General features: G+C 36.6%; 1 protein-coding gene across 1 annotated transcript in view; it reads left to right on the plus strand.

The window, feature by feature from the left end:
• The window catches only part of OCA2 (OCA2 melanosomal transmembrane protein), a 160,548-nt gene that overhangs the window by 22,207 nt on the left and 113,239 nt on the right, over positions 1 to 25,102 (plus strand). The window contains exons 4-8 of the mRNA XM_041422122.1: positions 2,835 to 2,892; positions 3,764 to 3,836; positions 11,798 to 11,955; positions 12,449 to 12,531; positions 12,869 to 13,022. Of these exons, the coding sequence (XP_041278056.1) occupies positions 2,835 to 2,892; positions 3,764 to 3,836; positions 11,798 to 11,955; positions 12,449 to 12,531; positions 12,869 to 13,022 (526 nt within the window). The remainder of the gene's footprint in view (positions 1 to 2,834; positions 2,893 to 3,763; positions 3,837 to 11,797; positions 11,956 to 12,448; positions 12,532 to 12,868; positions 13,023 to 25,102) is intronic.

The following is a 25,102-nucleotide window of genomic DNA, read 5'->3' on the forward strand; positions in this document are numbered from 1 at the left end:
TCTGTCCCTTCCAGTGGTTCAATGTTTTTTTCTAGTTTATTTTGGCATCTGTAGATAGCTCTGCAGGGTTTTCATGGAGCTCATCACTGCAGGTCCACATCTCCTTTTTGATCTGCTGTGCCTTTCCAGTGGAATGTCAGGGCATCTTTTCCCAATCTTTATGTTCTTTTAGCTCATCACTTCACAATTATTTTCTTCTCATTGTGCATATGGTTTTGTGCTCTCCCACTCTGCTGCTGAATAAATGGAGCAGGAGACTTCCAATGACTGCAATTAGTGCAAATGTGAGCACATGCAAAGAAGTTTGGCAGGTGCTTTTCTTCACATTTGTGGTAGATTTCCCTGCTATTTGATGGAACAAAGTTATCAATTGTGAGTGTGAAATCCATTGTTTCCAGTGTAGCATAGGTTTATAATCTGGGGAGGGGCAAGTTTTTCTGGCAGAAGTTCCCTTGAAATATTTTCACTGCTATTGTGCAAGCTGTACATATGGGATCAACTCCTTGGCTGTTGTAAATCAGCATAGCACTGCTGAGATAACAAATGATGCTAAACTGCCCAACACCATATGCAGATCAGATTAAAAATCATTTGTCTTAGAAGAGGGGATGAAATTCTTATAGATTTATGCTGCCTGCATTTCCAACTGAAGTCAGATAGGATTGTACTGGAGGCATATATCAGCATAGGATTTTGCACAGGGCTTGTGCTTGCATCACTGTGCCAGATTAGCACTGTAGGAAGAGACAGATTGCAAGCCACGGGTGAGTCCAAGGCTGATCATGTCTAAAATGTAAGCTGTTAAAAATGCTGCTTCCCTAATACAGACTGTTGTGAAAACAAGCAGACAGGAGGAATAAACCCTTCTAAATTCTATATTTATTAAAACCATTTCCAAAACCTTGGTTTATTACACCTTGCCAGCTCCTTTGTATGAGTTTCTGTTATTTACAAACAAGTGGTTATTAATTAATAAATGCTTAATTAACATTTTATTTCACTTGTGTCTTAAAATAGAGGGTTTTTAAATAACAACTTTATTATTATAAATTATAAGTCCAAAGTGCAAACAAAAAACATAAAGTGCATAAAAATTAAACCAGTCTGGATTGCAGTTTATTAATTCATAACATAATAAATTCTCAAATATCAAGAAGGAAACTGTAATGTAAAAATGGGCAGAATTGACCAGCAGGATAGAGGATCTATGACTAAACTGTCACTAAATATTTTCCATAAATCCTGTAATACCAAAAGTCATTCTCAGTGATGAAGTCCTGATAATGGCTTGTGTCATCATTCCTTTCTTTTCATGCCTGTGTTACTTTCTTCCTCTCTCTGCCATCTTACTTTTCCATAGATCAGGGCTACTTGGAATTTCTGGAAGAAACCACCTAACTGGCTTCCTTCTCTTCTTCCTCTTCCTTCTCTAGATTTTTCATGCTGTGCAAAGTTTGGGTAAAGTTGTTACCATTTGTATTAAATAGGGGACTTTAGCCCCTTTGTACCAGTTTGTGGCAACACATTTTTATTAGCTGCTGGTTTTTATTAGCTGCTATTTGGAAAAATTTAGCGGGGGGGAAACTTTGGAAAACAATGTTTTTGAAAAATGGGTCTATAGTAATTTCTGTTGCTTTTTGTCAATGAATTGATTTAGGGACTTTTTTCCACTGTGATTAAAAATTATTTCTAATGTTCTTCAGACTATTCTGGTTTAATATTTTGTCCTGTAGCATCTGTCAATGCAGCTTTTTATTGCACTCTTTGTTTTTCAACTAATTATCCTGGTAACTTGAAATGTTTTCCTTCATACTTGTCATCAGGTTTAAATCAAGCCCTGCATTTGTCATTCTGTCAGAAAAACAAGGTTTGAATGTTTACTTAAAAAAAAAATATTGATGCTTTCAAAATGAACATATGTAATGAGGTCAAACCTACATAAAGGCTTCTGTAAATTGAGGCATCAGTATAACATATTGATGGGCAGTTAGAAAATTTTTAGTTGAGTTGTCTTTTGAGTAAGATTAAAAAATGGTAATTTAAAATGTTAAATCTTAAGATTTCTTTCTCAAGACCATGCATTTTCAACACCTACATTTTAATTTGGAGTTGTTCTTGCCTAACCCACTCACTAGTAAGCTTGGACAATTCAGAATATTTTGTGGCATCTCATTTCTGGAACAGGGCATTCCTTCAATGGGCACAGGTTTGCCATGGGAAAAAAAAATCAGTTTTGTTAGTAGATTTATGCTCATGAGGTATATTTCGTTTTAAAAGATACCGTTAAACCCAGAAGATTCTTAAAGCTTGTTCTTGTCTTCAAACTGCATTTTCTAATACCTTCCAGAATGTGTATTATAAGTCCAGTTTTGAGGAAGTCGCTGATGACACCATTTTTCTGTGTAATAACCTGTGTTTTCAGCACAGCCGTGACACCTCCCTGTGATAGCAATGCTCCTTTGCCTCCCTGGGAGAGACAAAATCAGCTGTGGGGGATTAGGGTCTGCCAGGGGCTGGCAGCAGTAGTGGACAAGTGGTTCCAGGATCCAGCACCAGCTCATTCTGCAGCCTTCCCTTAGATTTTCCAAGGGGCAAATCCTCCTTCCTGTGCACTGAGATCCATCTGGCAGCAGAGCTAGTGCTGGAGCTCTGATGGTCACCAAGGCTTCCCAAGCCCTTGCTGACCTTGCTTTGTGGTGTCTGTACTCTGATGTGATGTACTATCACCCATAAGTGCTTACCATGGTGTTTCTGAGATGTCAGAGCTTTTAAGAGAATAGAGAAGGTTGTTCTTAAACTAGCCAATAGTAAATATGTGTTTCCTTGTGTTTCAGATGCTGTCTAAAATTCCTGAAAGTTTCAGGCCTCTTTATATTCGTAGTTGTCTGCTCTGTAAGTATTGAATTTGTAGTCTTCCCCCAACCCCCATTTCTTTAGAATTAATTCAAAATGAGTTATGATATTTTCTCTTAGCACACAGAAAATGTCTTGAGGCAAAACCTGACAGTACTGTGCAGGACTTCATGCCTAATCATAGTCCTATTTGGTGCACTAGTCACCTCTCAGGACAATGTGGTTGGGTAAGCTGTTGATTTGGAGGAAGAAGCAAAGCCCAAATTTGTAGGTCCCTTAAGGATGCTTGTTGAATTTAGGATGGATCTTTTGATCCTGACACCTGAGGAATGCTCACAGGGAAAGCTGTGCTTGGGAGGATGCTGCAACAATGACAGCACTTCACAGTGTGGAAGGCAGAAGGTGATGATGGGAGGTTGGCATCTCCTTCAGGTGGCCAAAGTGCTGCCCTCTGCTAGCAAAATCTTCAAATTCAGCAAAATCTTAAACTGGAAGTCTGGAGAAAAATTTTAAAAAGTTGAAGTTTGTTTTTTCTAGTGGCTGTGAGGAATTCCTTTTGGGGTAGCAGGGCTTCTGTGCCAGGAACAAATTAAATGGCACTCTGCATTTCCTCAGGCATGGGTGCTGCTTTCCAGACTGATCCTGAAGATTATCCTAAGAGAAATTTCAAAAAAGTGCATAAAATATGTGGCTTTGGCTGTAAATTAACTGAAGGAATATTACTTACCCTCATTAAGTTCCCCAGAGGTGCTTTTCACCTGTGGTGGAATTATACTTAAAAATACTGAAACAATCTCACAACTGAATGCACAATTTGAAAGAGTCTTTTTAAAGTATTTGAGATAAGTTTGGCAGGTCATTTGCAGTTTTTGTGTTGCTAATTAATATTTATTTTTTATCCTTGCCCTAGATTTTATTTGGCATTTATCCAGATCAAGGTATGCCCTGGCAGATGTTGGCTGTATCACCTCTGGAAAGCTTCTGTATCCTTCTTCCACTGGAAAAAAAGGGATCTGATGTTTCATTGATAAAGTAGTTGAAAGGATGTGTATTTTCTGTCTTGTACCCTGAGAGGACAGGGTGTTCTCAGAACCTTGGCTGCATTTGGACGTGTCCTTGACACAGGCCAAAGCACTCCCTCTCCAAGTTGTACTGAATAGCACCTGTCTGGGGCCAATAAACTGTTTAGAAGAACAAGCAACAGAACAACCCCAAATAAAAATTATTCATCATAGGTCAATACAGATCTGAATGTGAAAAGTCTTTGAGGGTTGAACATTCAGTTAGTAAACAAACAAAAACTTTTGCAAATTAGTTACATTTATTTTCCCACTGTATTTCTAGTTAAATCAGTCTGGTTTGAAATCTGCTTGACTCTTATTCCACTAGTGTTAAAAGAAGATGCACCTATAGATACATTTCACAAGCTCCTGCAAGGTCCCTTGTTTTGAAAAGGTGCATAAGTTTTCATTTTTGAGATGCTTTGTTCTTCTATATAACCGTCAGTTCCATACCTTTGGGAAGGGAGAGTCAATTTAAAATAGATTTAATTATTAGCATTATCACCGTCACCAATAATGACACTGTATAATGCACTAATTAGTAGGGTAAATGAGGAAGAAAATGTTAGTGCTTTAGGGCAATTTATAATTAAAAGTTGAGATTGCTTTTTGGACGGAAGCAAATGGACTTTTAGTAGGACAAATGACAACTTCAGCTGTAAACTCCCATCAATATCCTGTTCATATCAGTGTTTTGGTCCTCCTTGAAACTGTTGTTGAAAGTTCTTATGGTGGTGTAGTGTGGTGTTGAACAGCACCATGGCTGTCACAGCCTTATCTGCCAAGTGAGGATGAATTGAAAGCAGGTCTTTAAGTTCAAGTTTTAATCAACTGTTGTAGCATAAATTGAGGATTTCCTCTCTTTCCAGACTTGGGTTAGACCCATAGCTGTTGCATTGTACAAATTAGCTGTGCAACCAAATATTCCCTTTGTTACAGGGAACTGCATTTAGGACTAGGATTTTAGACAAACAGGTGTTCCTGTATTTCACATTTTACCTATCATGTCAGGACACTTTGAGACAAATAGCTGACAGACAGTCAGAATATAGCATTTCCATTTCTTACTTGACAAACCCAAAGCTAAAGCTTTTTAGTTTGTGTAATCTGTCTTGAAAACTAGATATTCTGTCTGCTGTCTGATGTCACTGAGCTGGGGAAAAGTGAAAGGCAAGCAATCCAGCAAAGCCAAGCTTCTTTTTCTAGGTGATGTAGTAATTCAAGCAGAGGAGTCAAGGAGAAACATTGCATTTCCAAAAGAGTTTTGTAAAAGGTACCAGCCACCCTGAATGTCCTCTTACTGTTGCTGTCTGTCTCCATTTGCCCAGCAGTAAGTTCATGTGGTTGTCTTCCACTTTATTGCATAGTGAAGAAAGTATTCCACTCCTTGGCTAGGCCTAGGTACCGTTAACCGTTCAGACAGCAGCACTGAAGATGCAATTTATGCTGGCTGACAGACTGCAGTACTCCCAATGGACACTATCTGCTTCTCTCTGAATGACTATAAGGTTTGAATGGTAGGTCTGCAGCTGTGCTGAAGTAGTTCTTGCCACAAAGCCCTTGGAGGTTATAATATGAGACTTTGGGTGGAAAATAAGTATCTTAGCTCATATGATGCCAAAATATGCGAATGAGCACACTTTACCTCTTGCTTCTGCTTCAAAAGCTGTTTAGAAGAGTCAAATAGGTACTAACCACTACATTTTTTTAACTCCTTCCTCTCAGTTCTGTTATTTCCAGAAATGTCCAAGCACACTGTCGTGTGTGCTCACATATGCAATGTATCTCCATACCCTAGAAAAGTCAAAACAAAGTGTAAAGTAATTTTGAAAAACAAATTGAGTGATTACTTTTGGACTTCATGTTGTCATCCTGGCATTACCCGGATTTTTTTTGTTTTTCTGCCATGCTATTGAAATCTCAGGTTTGCTTAGGGGCAGGACCTTCCTTCTCTGGTGCTGGGAGAGGCTTTCATTATTTGGTGTGGAGGTAACCTGCTTTTCAGATGAGATCTCTGTTTGTGTTGCTGTACTTGTATCTCTGGTTTGGTTTTATTCTGGCAGTTTTTCTTCCCATTATCTTCTTTATTATTTACGTGTATCTCCCAGGGCTTTGTCCATCCCCATGGATACAAACCTGGCATGTAACACTGAGGTGGGCTGTCTGCAGAGTCTGGAAACAACATCTTGCCTCCTGTAAATTAATAGAAGCTCTCTGAGTCTGTAATTTTGTGTGTGGTTGGATGGGTTTTTATTTGAATAATGATTTCCATATAGGCACCAGACATAAATTCAGTGATTTTAGTATAATGTTTCAAAATATTGGTAGCATCTCTCTTTGAACATAAAGTCTTAGGATTTATTAGTTTTTGAATTCTAACAGTGACTCTACAATACCAGAAAGAAGTAGATTTATACTGAAGCCTGACTTGAGGACCCTTTCTGCAGGAAGCAAGATTCAATACCACTGTTGATGTAAAACATGTGAAGCATTTTCAGATCTTTTGTTCAAAGGCTGTACGTTAAGGAGAGAACATCTTTAATTATTAAGATGATAGACCAAGAAATATAGAGTCTGAATAAATTCCAGCATTTCTTTGTTTAATTGCATGTACCTATTCTAAGACAGGAACATTCTTATTTTTTTCTTAACTCTTTGGCCATTCAGACATTCAGGAAATGTCTCTCCGTTAACTGGGTGATCAAAGAGTGAACGAGAAATATTCTTGTTCTTCACAACTTACATACATTTTCAGACTTAAAAAATTTTCTAAAGTACTAAATTTACTTTGTGTTCATTCTTTTGTTTCTAATAACTACTGCCCTGATCTAAGCAAATTTTAAGCTCTTGTCCAGCAATAGGGAATAGACATCTGGAGCAGAACTAGACACTCACTTTTTGACTTGAACTAGGTTTAATGAAATGAAAAAGTAATTGGGATTCATCATGCTTTTAAGGAGTTATGCAATCAAACTGTATGCTATTTCCCTGTAATTTTGAGAAATGTCTGTCTCCCTGATACAGTGCCTTCTTTCTTTCACTGTATCTCATACAGTTATAGCCATTTCTACACTTCTCGATAGTAGAAATATTTTCTTTTTCAAAAAATGCTAAGTCTTCAGCTCATTTCTGTGCAATGGATCTCACACCTACCTTGCTGAAGTGTGAGTTCCCATCTTTACTCTCTCCCTCAGTAACAACCTTTTCTTCCCTCTCAACATTTGTTCTTGCACCCAGTCATGTTATAGGTGAGGAAAGGTTAGATCAGTGTGAGCAAAGCAATTTCATTTTGCTTTTTTGGACTGATTGTCAGAAATTACCTGGGGACTGGACTGTGAATTCTTCCTGAGTCTGGCCAAGGATCTTGAATTTTTGTAAATGTGTTTTGAAGTCTTTCAGTCCTGATCTGATTATCTGATTGTTTAGGTGTTTGATATCTCCCCAGTTAAATTTTTGGAGCAGAGGATGACATTTTGAAAATTAAATATTTTCACAGCACCCAGCATAGAGAGTTTCTTACTCACTTGCTCTTTATGTTCAAAATAAAACTCAATAAAAGTACATAACCTGAAGTCACACCTGAATGTGTATCTGCTTATTCCAAATCAGACAAAACCAGAGATATCAAATTGACTAGACAGGGGCCATTTTCATGGATGTATTTCCATTCTGTCTATGAGAGATTTTATAATTTCCAGTCCAGGATTAAGGTCTCAAATTCAGAAAGTAGATGTATCTCAATAGTAAAAATATGTTGAGTTTTAAATCATAGGTTAGATTTATATTTTCTTTGGATTCAGTGGAACTATTTAGAACAATTCCACATATGGATGAGGAGTCTCTAGGACAAGCAGGCTTAAGACTCCTTATTATCAAATTCCTTGCTGAAGTTGTATGAGTTTGAATGATTTCTTCATGAATTTGTGTTAGTGGCGCAACTGTTCATCATGGAGCAAGGAAAGGTCACTAGAAAACTTGCAATCATGCCATGACCATTAGTGACATGGAAAACAACATTTCCAACTCCCTGAGCAAGAAGTGTATGTATAGAAAGAAGGATTGTGAGGCAAAGAATATAGTTATATTTTAGCAGAATTTTCAGCTTCCTTGAAGGTTCTTCTCCAGGGAGCATAAATTAATGTAATTAATTACAAAACCTCTCTAATCCCTTTAATTCTTTACCCCCTTTGAATATTTTCTTATTTTGTAACTCTAGCTCTCTACTGGCGGACTGTCCTCCATAATTTTTCCTTGCAGAAAGCATTTAAAAATTGTTTCTGTTTTTGATGTTTTTGGAAATGTACTAAGCATTTAGGCCTGCAGGCAATGTTCAAGCTGTTAAATAGATGGATGAAGACCAGGATGATGTGCAGAGGCAGCCAAGAAACAGAATCTCAAGACACAATTGATGAAATGCTATAGAAACTAGTTTGTTACAGAACTTCTCAAACTGATGGAGCAGAGAGAAAGGATGTATCCAGTGTAGACAATAATGGATCTGGATTACTCACACTCAGAAAAGGAGGAAAATAAAACGTTTATAGAGCGTTCATCAGATGGGGAAGCCAATAGGGACAGAAAAGTGTGTGGTTTAACTTGGTATGTTATGAAGGGATGATGTAGAAAACTCCTCACCAGAGATGAGAACAGGGATAGGAAATAAAGAAAAGCACAAATACTAATGCAGAAATAACACCAGTTAAGAACAACATGCAAAAATGGATGCTAAGATCCAGGGAAAAGGTGATAAAATTGGTGATATCTTAGAGAAACTAGCATAAGTGAACTGGTCATAAATCAGGATGAATGGTGTATAACTGCCTCAGAAACTTGCTGAAAAATAATCCATAGACATAGCATTTTCAGGGTCCATTTCACAGTATACAGAATAGGATATACAAATAGATATTAAAGAAAGCAAAAAGTCAGCCATCTGTGTGCAAATACAACAGAGAATCTCTGTCAAACAAGGCTTTTTGACTGCCTCTGCACATATTGAAATAATTACATGATGGAGGGTAGAGCAGGGATTCAGTATTTTGGGGACTGACTCAGCTACTCCTGAGTTAGTCATCCTAGGCTCTCTTTATAGTTAATAGAGAGAATGGATGTTCCTCATGAGCAGTTATTCTCATCTTCATGTAGTAGTCTAAAATGAAGCCGTAAATTCCATCTTACAAGCACCCTTTCATCACTGATTTTAGGGATGCAACCATCAGCTGCAGATGTCCAAAGTACAGGAGCAGGAACTGTGGTGAATGAATAGCAGTTTAAATGTTCAGCCACAGCATCCCATTCCATCATGTTGTCTACATAAGCCACATAAAAATAAAGTAACATGAGGTGACTGTCACATATTCCTCAAAACCTCTTCAGAAAACCAGGATCAGGAATCACAGCTCTTGGTTCAGCTGGGAGCAGCAGACCTGCTCTGGTGCCAGGTGTAAATACAGACAGCCACAGTGTAATGCTTCACAAAGCAAACACAAACCCAAATCCCTTGACGGGCTAATTCACAGCAATAATGCGATTTCAAGAATAGAACTATATCAAAATGAAGCACTTTAGCTGAAGTGAAATAAAAAATATCAGCTCTGTCTGTAAAAACCTCCCCAGGGAGATTTTTTTGCTTTAAAGGGGCACACTGGGGGACACATTACAAAATAAAAGTTCAGGAAAGGAAAAGCATGCTTAAATTGCAGAATAAAAGGGAATATTAGAAGTAAAAAGAGAGTTTTCACAAAAGTTTTCCATATCTGAATGATTAAAATTTAGAGGAAGTCACATTCTGGCAATTTAAGGGAAATACAAAAGCAAGGTAAGGCAGAAGAAAAATATTCTGAAGTGCAGCTTGATTAAAAAAAATAATATTTTTTTCATGGAAGCATGTCTGAAGTTTTCTTCTGGTTTATTATGATTCCACCTTTCATAAAGGCTGTGATCTGCTGCAGTCTAACAATGGAATTATGACAGAGTCCCTAAATATTGTTTGGAAAAAGATAACTCTGATGGGATTTAAAAGCCTCAATGCAGACTGGTGAATGATGTTCTGTTGCACTTGCAATCAAAGGAGAACATTTTTTTTTTTTTCTTCCTATGGCTCTTTATAATGGTTTTATAAGTGCACAGAATGGAATGGAAGAAGTATCCTTATCTGTAGAGGAAAAGAAGAAAGGAGTCACTCTTCTTGAAAATAAGGTTTAATTTTGGACATCTTTTCTAATAGCTCCTGAATGTGTCATCTAGGTAATTAGAGGCTTTATTTTAAAAGTATTGCTTAAAAGGAAGCTGCCATAATTATATGCACCTGAAGCTTTTCAAGACATAAGTGGCTACACTCCTAGTGAAAAAACTGACTATTAAAAGTTGTCCCAAATTGTAGGGTTAATGACTTCAGGTGAGCAGACCTTTTAGAAGGTTTAATTAATGTCTCTAGTTAAAGGTATGGATATAGGTCCTATTTACACTCCTATTATATATCAACTAGTGACGCAGAAAAACTGGGTTGCCAAATTGTATTTAAAACTTTCAGAAACAGAAGAGAACTATTGTCATTTCTGTTTATGCTTGCTAAGGGTTGTGAATGTAAATTCTTTGGTCTGGACTTGTCTCCTGATTTGTTACATGTGAGATTATTTTTTTTTAATCCTTTCCTGTGTGATTCCTTTAAGCAAATAGATGCTTGGGAGCTTAATTTTTTAATTAATGGCATGTGAGTGTCACTGGTGATGTTTGCTCAGCTTGCCTTGCTAATCAGGCAATGTATTGGCTGCCCACCTGGTACCAGATCTAAGTTTTTGTTTGGTTTTTTTTTTGGTTACTGCAAGAGATTACTCTTTTCTAGATGGTGAAGGACCTCATAATCTCCCAAATCTTTCCCCATTAGACACTGACTTAACAGGGATGATCTTCCCTGGGGGTCACTGCAATGGAACGCGTATGCGTAAAACTAAGGAGTTATTTTTGTTTGTTAGCTTTTTTTTTTTTTTTTGTTTTGTTGGTGATACCTTAGCTTTGTACCTGTCACAGACAGGAGCAAAACAATTACAATATTACTCTGTTATAGTAACAAACAAACTGTGAAGGGTTTAAAATCTTGGGCTTTCCTCATCCCCTCCCTTCCCCACCCACCAAGACACAGGGATGCTTTTTCAACCATGCCAGAAGTGGACTATTACAACACTAGGTTTTAAAAGCCCCAGATGTATTGGGACTAATAGAACCAGACTTCAAATGGATTTGTTGATCGTGGCTGGCTGATTTTTCAATTATAGTAGACTAGAAGTGTAGTTTGACCACACCTTATATGAGATATCTCAAGAAAAAATAAGCAGATGAGGGATCTGAGTGTGATAGAGTCTGTGAATACTTCAGCTGAAAGGAGGTTGAAAATATTTCGGATATTTGTAACATTGTGAGTAAAACTTTGACCAAAAAGCAAATCATCAGGCAAAATCCTCTGCAGCTTCTACACTGTTTTCACCAGTACAAGTTCTGTGATGTTTGAATTGCTGAGATAATGGTGTAGCCTTTCATTAGTACAAGTATTCAAAGAGCCTTACTTCTCTGTCTCTCTGTGTATTTCTCTATGCTATTTTGAAACTTCAATACATCAGGTGAAAGCACTGGTAATCCCAAAAGTCACTAGGGAAGATGTATTTGTTCTGAACATGTAACTCTTGTTTTATTAGGAAACTTGGTCAAAACAGTACTACTTGGTGAGGAAGTATACATGGGTTTTGTTTTTTTCAAAATTCCTGAAATTTAGCTGAAGAATATATTTTTTCAATATAAATTAATTTTTTTTTTCCTGGAATTTGTACAGCCTATACAGCCTATACTATTTTTACTAGAAATTTGCACCTTAACAACTTTATTAACAGCTATGAATCTGACTGACTTTCGTGATTCTGCTCTGTTGAAGTTAGACATAGGAGGCCCATTTGAGGCACAAGTTGTTGATGAGCAAACAGAGGAATACATCGTCGTACAAATCAGCCAGAGTGAAGAGACAGGATCAAGGAGGAGGCACCAGCAGCAGGTGATAGTCTTTAAATTCTCTTTCACTTTTTCTGAGATGTGTTTTATCATTTATTTCCACCACCACTGTGTGGATTAAGTGGCCATGCTTCTTCTTGCTGCAAAGTGTTTCAATTCCAGCATTAGAAAAATTACTGTAATTAAAGTTGCATTTTCTTTTGCCTTTATAAGGCTTCTCTGGGCTTCCTGCATTAAAATTTTGTTCTCTATATTCAATGCAAAATGTGTTTTGGCACCCTCCCTCTGGAGGACATCCTGGAGGTGTCTTTCACTTCATTGATTGAGTGAAAGTATGAGGATGAGTTAGTTTGATTAAACCTGAGCACCCATAACAAAACTAATTAGGGAGAATTGGTTTAGGCTGATTTTATTCCTGACCCATAAAAAACCACAAAAATGGTCAGAAGAAAGAAAAATAGGAATAAAACCCTATATCAGAGACATATCACTATCACTGAGTTCTGCTAATATTGTTGAATATGACTCTCTTGCAGGTGGTATACAACTGGTCTCTACCCTTAAGTTCAAGAAGAAATCAGCAGATCATCACAACCAGAACCTTTCAGATACCAAACAGGTTGGCTAAGAGACTGAAAAATGATGCATTGAAGGAGTAATTTCCATAGACTTGACTAAGATAATGTTTTAAAAATAATCATCACTGCATGTTTCAGAAGGGCAGGAAAGGATGACTTCTTGTTGCACTTTGAAAGTAATTACAAGACTGGTTTGTACTTGAGTTAATTTCTAAACAATACTTTTGAGAAGGATGGAGTTTGTTTGAAGATGTTTGAGGTGCTGCTTGCTTATGTAAAGATATAATGAGTATATTGATAAGTACTCAATATAAAATAATGCGCAAACAAAAGGTATTTCATCCCAGGAATAAACAAAACTTCTTTTTCTTTCACCAGAGGCACCATCTCTATAAACATTCAAGCTTTCCTGCAGGAGTCTGGAAGTGTTCCTCTCTCCATGAAGCATCAGTACCTTCATGCAAATATAGGGGCACAAGTAACTGTTGCATCCATCATCTTAGTAGGTGTCTACGTGCTGATCATATTGGAAGTAAGTCAGTTTTGTAATTTGATTTTATTTTTTCCCTAAGCTGTAAGTGGAGCACAAGGAGAATTTTCAGTCTTGGGCTTTGATATAATTTTAAAATGTGTATGTAACTTCTTCATGCACCATCAGTGTTGCTAATGATATGAATAAGATACACATGGGGAAATTGTAGTGCATTGTGAGTGATTTTGCCAAGTTCTTTTAATGTTACAGTGATCTTGTATATTTTTCTATTTAGCTCTATAAGTTTTTTAATACTTCAACAGAATTATAGTTTTGTTGTGAGAGTAAAAATTGGTCAGAATTGTGAAAACTGTGGAAAATTTGCTTTTAAGTTAATTATTTTATAAGGTAAAAGAAAAAAACCCATTTTGTTATTTACCTTCCCTAAGGTACCTCAAATTATGAACTTAGCATACTTTCAACAGGTTGAAATGAACATATATTTTAATAAGTGACTTTTAGGCATTCTTTAACTGCATTATTTGAAGAGGAAATGGAGCTTGAATTAATATGAAGTCAAAGGACAGGGAACTTTTAAGATGTATTGCAATAACATTACAAAACCTTGAGGTACTAAAATCCAATAAAAATGCATTGCATCACACTAAGAATGGAAAACATATCATAAATAACACAGAACTCCAACTGAATTCTTTGAACTGAAAACATTTACTGTTATCTTAAAATGAGTTGCAAATGGGGAGGAACATTTTTAAAAAAATTTATTTTTAATTCATATGGGCATCCACACTGTCAATTATCTGAGTCGAAGCCTGCCTGATTTACATTAGAATGAAATTCAGAAATGGATGAAATCAAGTCTACAAGGTACTCCACAGTATGTATGTCCAGTATACTCGTTTTTCTTTCACATCAATTGCATATTTTGAGCTTTTCAGCCCATTCCCCATTGAAATGGTAATGCTGTAGAATTTCACCTGATCGAATACCAATAATAGATGCACACAGCACAGCAGATGCTTTAGGCATTTAGATTATGTTGTTCAGCAATGAGTATTTCTTTCTAAACCTAAAAATGCCTCTGTGTATGTTATAAATGAACAGAGAAATATTATATTAAATGTAGAGGGAGATTGGACTAAATTTTTCTATAAATATATATAGGCATGCAGCACAGCACCAAAATGGTCTTAATACATTTAAATTCAATTTATTTTTTTTAAAAAGCTGAACCAAACAAAAATCCCCACCCCTAAACCCCCAACCCCAATGATACAACCTTTTAGCAGTTGCAAAAACATCAGGTTTTAAATTTATGTAAAGGGGGGTTTTGGGTTTGCATCCTGAAAATCTGCTTTGGAAAAATTAATGTGGAAGAGCAAATAAAGGCTTGAAACTGAAAAGCAGAGCCAGAGAAAGCATTAATTTTCCTGATATTTTTAAGAAAAAGCCTTAAAACAGCTAATTAAATTATTCATTCTGTGAAAATGTCAAGGAAAGGCTTCTATTGTTGTCAGAAAAATTATTTCTGCAAATTCAAAGGTAGAAATAAGTACTCATATGTAAACTTTTTGGAAATTCAGAGTGTGGAAAGCTACATATTCCTTCATAGTATTAGCTATTTTCTCCATGGCATCTACAGATTTACAACAGTAAAATCTAGACTCTTTGTTTTTAAGTTCTATGGTTCCCTCATGGATTTCTTGCAAGCAGTGGATGTTAATATTGTTGGAATATGTAATACTGGCTTTCATCATATTCAGTATTTATAACCTCAGTGCCTGAAGTCCTGCTTTCTCAACACATTGCACTCTCTATCCCTTTAGCTGTTATCACTGTTGGAGAAATCAATGTTACTGCAGAAACTATCTCTTTAATTTTTTAAAGAGATAGATTTTAACTTTTGGCGTTGCTGCTCCCCATCTTTTATCAGTCTTTATTATTTTCCTGTGTTTTATTAATTATTATTTGCAATACAGCTTCAAATTCAGACACTGTGGACACCCAAACCTGTTTTAGAGCTATATTTTCACATATTTTCTTCAAAAATGAAGAAAAAGGAAGCATTTTATCTTTTACAAATCACAAGAGCCTCTCTTTCCTCCAGCACAGCCCTTTTCCCCCAAGAATGAATGGTAGATCCTGTCCACAGCCTCCTCATCCCCACTGTCCTCATCTTTAAATCTTTTCTTGCCCTTCTCCTCTTGTTTTTTGCTACCTTAGTCACTAGGGGCTGTGCAAAAGAGGCTGCAAAAGCTTCTGCTTCCTGCAGATACAGGATCATGGGAGAAGATTGTCAAGTAAGAGGTTCCAGCTGGAAAATGAAGTGCATTTATTGTAAACAATTGTCCTCTCCAAACTTTTACCACTGTAAACATGCAGGGTAAAATCTACTTTGAGGCAACTGTTTGCCTCCATGTTAGCATGTTAGCATCAAATGTGAAAATTAAGCACCCCTCCTTGTCAGTGGAGGTCTCAGGATGTGCTATTCTTCAGGAAACAAGCTGTTGAACTTAATTTCTTCTGGCACTTATTTTCAGTGTTGTTTCTTTTGAACCTGATGTTATGTATTCATAAAATACACATTTCTGATAAAAGAAGACCCCCCTTTTCCTCTTTAATTTCCAATCTAGTTTCAGGCTTAACACAAATACAAATATTTTTTTTATTTCACAATTCTTCTACTCTAAGTCTGAAATTTTTTTTATTGCTTTTGACTCTTTTTACTTGGTCGTGCCTTAGTTTTTTGTCTGGAGTTTATGGGCTATTTTCTTTTTTTTTTTTCCCTTCATGAAATCATCTGTTCTTTCATTAGATGTTAATTCTCTTGAAAATTATTTTCTTCAAATATCAGTCTGTTCCCTCTTAGCATTTCACTCTTCTATTTCCACCTTTTGTCCCAAAGGAGAAAAACATTCAGCTTCTTGTGGTGCTTCTGCTTTGATCTAATCTATACTATTTTACAGACTTGTTGAAAACCACAAAGTATTTAATTTTGTTCTTGAAAGCATAAATTGCACAGGAAATTAAAAAACCTGCATGTTAAAATAAGGAAGGGAGGGAGGGAGGGGCAGGTTTACTTTTGTTGATCTCAGCTCTGACCCTTCTGATTACTGTGGAAACACTGGTTAAAATGGGTTACAAGTATGTTTCCACATTGTTCAACAGAGACATCTGGTGTAAAAGGTGGATGTACAGAGTTCTTCACTGATGTTGCTGTATTAAATCAGTTTACAATGCATTTTCTGACAGGCTTTTTCTATTTTTTGATCCTCAAAGTGCATATACTCTCTTGACTATAAACTTGGAAAAAAAAAAAGCTAGAAAATTTAATTTTTATAAACCTTTGCTCCAAACATCTTTGTTCTTTCAGCTGAGTGTATTTGATCCTTTGCCTTCTTTGATTTCCATAATTTTAATTTCTTCCAGAAAAGCATTTTCCTATGTGACTAAAGTGATATTTGTAGCTCATTAACTGAATGATGTATCATTTGTGGTCATAAGGCATGGTCAAGGAAAAGTAGTGCAGATAAAACCTCATTGTTAGCTATCAGTTAGACAGATTAGTTAGATATCAGATAAATACAGTTAGATACCTTTGCTTTCTCACCTTGTCCCTGTTTTTGTCTAGACAAAATGGGATTATACACTTGTTATGCTAAAGGAAAATCTATTTGCCCATCTATATCTTAAAATATATATTAAAATATTAAAATTTTTCTGGTATGCAAAAAAGTTCTTTTGATTTATATAGCTCTTATTTGTAATTATTTACTGCATATTTGCAGCTATGTTGAAGCTGCATTAATTATAAATATGTAAGGAGGAATGCTAGACATCAATTATTAAAGGATAGAGCTCATTAATTGAAATGAATTAATGTGTGCCCTTGTCCAACACTTTCCCCTAATAATATATTTGTTTTGTGTTGTGTGTTAAAATGCAGTGTTAGCTGTTTATGATACTTGAATGAGCAGAAGCAAATGTGAAAGTAATTGCCTTTTAAAAGCTATTTTGTAAAACATTACATCTAATTAGGAGAAAAGGCAAAATAACATTTATTATACTAAGTTAGTTTTAAAAACTGAGGAAAAAATAAGATATAGCAATAGCATATCGAATAGCAGGAAAGTGTATCAGAAAAAATAGCAGAAAAACAAGTACCAGAAATTCTGAGAGAGTCTTCATAGCACTTATCACAAATGATATTATTTAGCTTCATATCCTGTATTGTAATTAGTACTAAGAAAGATCTTGCCAGGACCTTTTAAGTGGCATTTTAAGGATTTGACATCTTGAATGACATTTACATGTCTGTATTTCTTCTTAAAACACAAATACTTGAATGTGCAAGACCTGGCCTTAAAAGCTCTAGTTTCTTACTAACATGAATTATGGGTTTATAATCACAATTTAAATTACTTTAATGGAAATGGAGTGTGTCAGTTTCTCTCCATATTACTTTTCTATTATTAACTAACTTTAAATTATGAATAAACATCCCCTAAGCTTAATTTCTTTAACTCATATCAGAGTGATTTTTAATAGCATCTAACAAGCAGAAATTAGTTCCAGAGAGCAAAACTTTTATGTGATTTTAGTCTGACCATTTTTCTGTCATTGCAGGCTGGTTGAACCAGTGTTCACTGACAGGAAACATTTTTACAACTGGAATAAGGGGTTATTACTGCAGTCTACACTCACACAGTCCAGATTTTTTATCAAAAAATTATGGTTTAGAGAGGGAATAGGAAAGGACAAGAAATAGTCCTTGGCTATTATTAAGCATAACATTAAGTGATAGAAATAGGCCAATCTTAAGGGATATTTTTTTCTGGTAAGGAAAGTAACAGAAAATGTGACTGATCACAGAAGTGATCAGCTTAGTCAACATGGCTTCTCGCTTCCCATCCATTCTTGTATTGATCTGTCTTTAGATACAGACTGAGAAGAGTGTGGATTAGAATGTTCCCACCTCCACATATGTCCTCCGAAAAGATTGGTAGCAAAGGAACAGAAGAAAATCCATAGCAGTTATTGGAAAAGACCATGTGAAAAAGGAAATAGTAGCTGATGCACTCAGATGCCTTTTGTCAGAGAGAATATATTCCTGCTGCTATGGATTTCATTTGTTTTAGCATTAAAAAAATTGTGAAGAGGAATTAAAACAGTGCTGTAGGTTTTGCCAGAAAATTAGAGACAGATTATCAGACAAAACTTGTACTCTCCTTAATAAGAGTCCAAGCCATACATCCCTGGGCAAAAATAAAAGTTTCCACTTATCTGCCCACTCTCTGGGGTGGTAGAGAGTAAAAGAACCCAGCAGTTTTAAATACTGGGACTCTGAGGATTGTATGGAACCTAAATCAGGCTAATGAAACCTGAACATAAAATCCAGTAGTGAAACCTTAAATAGAAATTGAGCTTCCTCTGGAGCAACCTCATCTGCCCTGGGCAACAAATGGTTTTGGATCTTGTTTGGAGTCCCCATAACTCTAAAGCACCTTTACCATTCAAAAGTCTATTTCCCCCCTACCTCCCCAGCTGAAAGTATGCACTTTGATGAGGGCACTCTTGCCATCCCCATGAGAACTGGTTTTAGGACATAAACTGAGGGTGTGCAGTAAAGCTTGCTGAGGTAAATGCTGGATGACTGGATTGAAAAAGGAGATCCAGACATAGGACAGATCCATCTAGCCTGTCTCCCACGGTGAAATACTCAACAAGTGGTACCCTAGATATTATTCCAGAGAGAACAGCCTGCTACGGAGCTACCAGTTAAGCAGTACAGACAATTCCCTAATGCCTTTCCCTAATTGAGGAGGAAGAGGCTGTGACCTCTGTGTATTTTGATCTCTACATTTTGAGAAGCTCAGAATTACTTTCAATCTGCTGGGTAGGAGCCTTGCAAGTTGCTACTTATGAGGAGTATTTTATCAGTACCCCCAAGGTGCCAGGATTTCTATTGCTTGTGTAGAGTAGAGCCACTGCCAAGAATGAGGAGGCTCTAAAAGGACAGAGCCAGCACCAGTAAGATAAACTAGTTATTTTTACCTGCCCTAACTACAGCAAAGAGAAGAAAGCTTAAAGGAAGCAAAATTCTGTAAGACAAGGAAGGGATGGGTTTCAATTAAAACAAAAATGCAATATTATAGCAAGCAAATCCCCAGCTGGATCACAGCTTGATATGTTATAACAACAATTTTGTATTATTAATCCAATACGAATATTGATTTTACACTGACTATTGCCTGCCTAATTGTTAGATCTATCTTGGTTGAAGTCTGGCTGTGCTCTGAATATGTGTGTTTTAAAGAAAACCGTCCTTTTGGGTACTATGGTACTTCAGCAGCATGTAAACTGTCTTCAATTATGAATGAAATAGGAAAAAAATTGCCACTGGATGGTGCTGCTCACTATTCTAAGGACTAGATAGGATTGTCTGCTTTAAAAGGTGTTGTCAGGCTTCTCCTTTCACAGAATGCTATTTTTTTGAAATAGTACCAGTAATATTTTCAATACTAAATGCAAAAACTGATTTCCAAATGGCTGTTTGCTAGTTTCTGTGCCTTTTAAACCTAATTTTGAACTGTATTGTGTTCAGTTTGTGAAAGACTGGCAAATACAAATGTTTTGCCCTGCCTTGCATACTGTTTTTTTTTGTGAATTGGTGTGTTTCTTTTCTGTTTGAGAGAGGGAACAGAACATTAAATTAGCTTAATTGAATGCTGCAGTTCAGCTTCTACCCTGCCTACGGCAACCAGAGGGGTAGAGAGCCATGAAGTCTTAAAATTTTAACAAGTTGTTAGAACTCACGTACAATTCTAATACACACAAACAGGGATGAGAACCACTCAGCTCTTTCTGAGGCCTCAGATGGTGTCTTCCTTCAGCAAGAGCAAAGGCAAAAGTGAAAAAAAAACAAACCTGGAAGTGTAGGGGGCAGGCTTGAATGGAGATATGATGACATGATTTAAAGAGGAGAAAAATTCAGAGCAGAAAAGTGGAGTGAAAAAAGACAGGAGATGTCAGGGATGAAAGACTCTCCAGAGGAACTGCTAGCTAGAGCAGAAAGTTCCCTGTAAAGGTAATGCAAGTACTGCAGCTTGCTCTACTGTTCATAGTGCATGGCTGTGTTTCAGTATGGTTTATTAACCTACTATTTTAAGAGGGCTGACAAAAATTCAGACTGGGAAGGTAAAATTTCATGATTTGGTCCATGTCATTTGTTTACTAGAAATTGCCAGTCTTATTAGTCTCAAGAATAGAGATAACTGAGACAACAGGGAAAATACAAGTGGTGGCATCTTCTTCAGTTTCAGAAAATGTTCTGAAACTGTAAATGTAATTGAACATCTCTCAGTCCTCACAAATGTCTTTAGGACACAAAGAATGAGGATGTGCATTGGGGATGATATCAAAGAACCTGGAGTGGATGGAATCAGCAAAGCCTGCTGAGGTAGGTGCTGGAGAAGTGGATTGACCCTTGCAAGACTGAAAGTTCGTTCCTAGGCCAGCCTGTGGGTAAACATTGGCTTTGGTCATGTTGGCTCACAGAAGCAGTTTGCTTTATTTTCTTCTAGGTTCTTTACTGGTTCATGACCAGATCTCTTTACTTAAGTCATGTAGAACCTGTTTTATGTAGTGTAAGAGCCTGAATGAGAGATGCGGGACTCCAGGCGGCTCTTCCAAATGCAGTTTATTACATCCAAGGTGTTACAGCAGTCCAGGGTCGTGGGCGACAGAGCCTGTGCCTACAGCTGTCAGCTCCAGCTGCAGGCAGGCCTGGAGACCCTGAGTTTAGGTTACAAATGCATTATATACTTTTCTTTACTGAGCATCTTAATACAATAGAACCAATCTATACCTTAGCTTTTATCTATAGCCTATCACAACTACTATAATTACTATATTCATGTTACTATTCTCCAATCACTAAAAGTTAGTACATTACAGTTTAAGCTAGAAGTTGTTTTTCAGTTTTCTTGTAGTGGAAAATTCTGAGACCTTTTTTCTACTTGCAACATCTGTTGACTTGTTTGCCTGTGCTATCTTTCTGCTTGGTAAAAACATCTTCTTGTTTGAGGTGGGTTTATCCTTTGCTCTAAGTAATAAAAAACCCCTTCTTACTAACATACCCTTTGCCTCCTTGGTTATCCATTGAGACTGGCTCAGCAATTCTTTTCTTCTATATCAAAATTTACTTCCATCTCTATTCCTTCCTCAGCTTCTACATTCAAAAATCTTTCTGTCAAGCATACATATTTGTGAGACTTTCTTGTCAAACTTTCATCCTTCCCAACAATGTAGCTAAAATATTACAGGAATAAGTGCCTTTGGCACATAACAACAATCACTATCCTCTTTCTGCAGGGCTCACCTTTCTATTAATGTGACCAGACTCAAGGCCCTGATTTACAGAACATGAGTTTGTTAATTTCTCTGTATGTCTGTCCACATCTATAACAAGACAAAATCCCAAAATTCATACCAAGTATAGATTTGCTTTTAAAATTTGACTCAGAGGGGCTATCAAGCTATCAAATGTTACTGGATACTACCTTCTGGAGTTTTCTGGAGATATATAAAACTGATCTTCTTAATATCAGAACCATTCCAACATATAGAGTCTGGAAAACATCCATTTATGACTGTAGTGATATAGGTATGGCAGACTTCTCTCTTTTGTATGATTCTGGTAGAAATATTAGCTAGCAATTTCTGATAGAAATATTACCTTTTTATCCCTCTTTACCTTACTATTCTGAGGTGAGAGGTCATTTCAACACTCATCTCATTGGATTATACCCTATTCTGGGTCTTCTGTCCATCATCTACACAAATGATACTTCCCCCTTCCTTCCTAGTGCTATATTCTTTTCTCCAGCTTTACTTTTTCCTCAAGTTTCCAAGGCATGAAAATTCAACAGTTTGTTTAATCTCATGCATCAAGGGTATATTTGTCTTTGCATCATTCAAGGATCACTTTGAACCAGTTAATCCAATGTTCCATATCAGCATGAAGCTTTAGTCATTCAGTTTTCTCTACAAACAGCAAGCAGTGATATATCTGAGGAAGAAAACTCATAGACTCTGAAAATACTGTAAATTGTGCACATTGTTCATTCAAAGCCTTTGAGAGAACTTTGGAGTAACAAATATCTCTGCAGAATCTAGAATCAGCCCATAGATTTTCAATATAGAAAAGGAGAATTAATTAATCTGGTAATTTATTCACAGAAAATAATTTGATTTCTTAAGTCTCTTTCTCTGTCTATATCTCTCCTTGTTTCTCTCTCTGCATTGTTTTATGTATAGAAAGAATTGATGTCAGCTTAATGCAGTTACCTAATCACAGGGTTTCAGGATTGCCTATCCTAGACAAGAATGATAAGAATTATATATTATCCTTACCTTGTACTTATTAGCTTGTTCTAGTTAATGTGCTGTTGTGGTTTAACCCCAGCCAGCATCCAAGCCCCAGGAAACTGTTTGTTCACTCCCCCACCAGAGGGATCAGAGAAAAAATTGAAAGAATAAAAGCTAGAAAACTCATGGATTGAGATAAAGACAGTTTAATAAGGAAAGTGAAAGCTGCATGCAAACAAAGAAAAACAAGGAATTACTTCACTTCTTCCTGTGGGCAGGCAGGCATTCAGCCATCTCCAGGAGAGCAGGCCCCATCATACAGAACTTGGGAAGGCAAGCACCACCACTCCAAATGACCGCCTCCCTCCTTCTTCCCTCCTCTTTATATACTGATCATGATGTCATATAGTCTGGAATATCCCTTTGGTCTGTTGGGGCCAGCTGTCCTGGCTCACAATCTCCCATGCATCCACAGTCTCCTCATCAGCATGGCAGTAGGAAAAGCAGAAAAGGCTTTGGCTCTGTGTAAGCCCTGCTCAGCAATGACAAAAGCATATCTACATTATCAACCCTATGTTCAACACAAATCCAAAATACAGCCCTCTACCAGCTCCTGTGAAGAAAATTAGCTCTACCCCAGCAAAACCCAGCACACATATCATAGGGATAAAAGTGAACTAACACAGGCATTTTCTTGGAGACCATATTGTATTACTTTTAATCACTTTCTATTTAAGATAAACATCTTGTATAGGTTTTATATTACATAGCATTGTATTAGAAAGTGACAAACTGTTGCCTTCCATGACTTCCTCTAAGGCAGGGTTGTTTATACCAGGACTTCCTCCACTGACATTAAATCAGAACAAGTAATTTGGCACACTATCTGGGCAGAAATAGGTATTATAGCAGAATGTCATAGATGGGTGCTTTCTTTCCTCGGGGTTGAGTAGATGTTCAGAAATTACAAAATTTGCTACAGAATCTAGTGCTTCAATTTAAAAATAATAATTTAAGGTTGGATATTTGTCTTTAAAAAGAGCTTATTGAATATAAATGAATATATATGGAATATTATTTTCACAGTACAGGCATAAATATTTATTTTGTAAAGAATGAATAAGAATGCATGTTAGTGTATCATATGCATTAGATATGATAATGTTTCTAAACCCACAGATTTATCCAGATTTCTCTTAACTGGTCTTGGTCATATATTTCATACAAATGGCAGTACTAAATATTGATTCACCATTGATTTCTTGTAAAAATGAGTAAACTTTTGGTCCAGGATTTTTTTTTCCCTAGCAAGGTGTACTTATGTACAGTGATGCAGTTTTGACATATTTTGACTTATAAAAATGAGATTCATTATTAGATGTTCTAAATATTTAACCTAGTGTAAAGTCTATTTTACGATTCATGCCTGCAAGTATGGAATACATATAGATAGTGTCCTAATCTTCAGACGAAGATATAAATAGCTGTTCTTGCAGTCATGGATTTTTGTGGTACTTGGAGTCACTTTGGGTTTTTTGTGATGCTTGGAGTCACTTTGGGATTCTTGATGCATGTCATCTTTCACCAGTGTACCGTACCTGCTTACCTCAAGAGTTGCTCTAGCCCATCCCTGCACACTGCACTAGCATGTCATACTCTCTAAGCTATGTGAATCAGCTCCCTTTTGCCTCATTAAAATCCCTACAGGGTTTCTTTTCTACTGCTTAACTAGGTAATTCTAAGGCAATTAATTTTCTGTTATCATTCATTTTGCACAATCTGTTGAGGCATATCCCCTGTGAGGGGTTCCCTTGTGCTGGACACAGTGCCCCAAGGCTGAAGGAGCTGCAGAACTGCTTCTGCAGAGCTTGTGTCAGGAGCAAACTGGGGGCAGGAGGATGAGGAGCTAAAACATTAGCTGCCATCACCTGCTGAAGAGGAGGAATGTTGCTATGCGTTCACTCACTGGTACTGGTCAGCCTCTTTACCAGAGGTGAGCATATGGAAAATCGAAGAAATATGTCTGGCATCACAGACTTTCTTTTTCTTCTGCTCTGAACTTCTTTGTATCGGACTATATCCCATATTTCTAGTCTGTTGCTTTATTTTGCATCCAAATTTTAAAATTTGCCAGAAATAAAGAAAATTTCCATGGATTAAGAGTTTGGTGCCATTCAGCTTTGAAGTGGATCTACAGCAAGGTAGAGTTTGAAGTATTTCAAGTCTTTTTTTGACCCTTGTTTTCTATCATAAGCCCAAATTTTCAGTCATGTTGCTTGACAATTAGGAACAATTACCTACATTTAAAGCTAAATTACCACAGCTTTTCTGAAATTTCCATTTTTGATTATAGCTTCTGATGCTAGCCTTAGACTTGTGCATTAATTTTCCAAAATGTGGGGGTTTTTGATCCACTTAAAAGCAAATCAAATATGTGTACCCATGAAAGACTGAAGTTTCATCTGTATCCTGCTAAAACAACTGGAATAGTCCAAGGCAAAGCAGACCACCAAAATTTGTAAAGTACATGACAGAAAATTATAAGATAACTCCCTCAAGGGATGTGACTGAGGAGCACATTTTCAGAGATGCTTAGGTTAATCATATCTTGATTGTCTTTAGGAAAAACTGTGGAAAAAACCTCTTCCACTGCTGAGGATGTCTTAACCAAATCAATCCTTATTAAAACATAACAAGGAATAGATACAAAACATAGTCAGAAACCCTTTATCCTAGGGTAAATTTTATTT

Source organism: Onychostruthus taczanowskii, unplaced genomic scaffold, assembly GCF_017590055.1.
Source record: "Onychostruthus taczanowskii isolate IOZ18803 unplaced genomic scaffold, ASM1759005v1 scaffold71, whole genome shotgun sequence".
NCBI lineage: Eukaryota > Metazoa > Chordata > Aves > Passeriformes > Passeridae > Onychostruthus > Onychostruthus taczanowskii.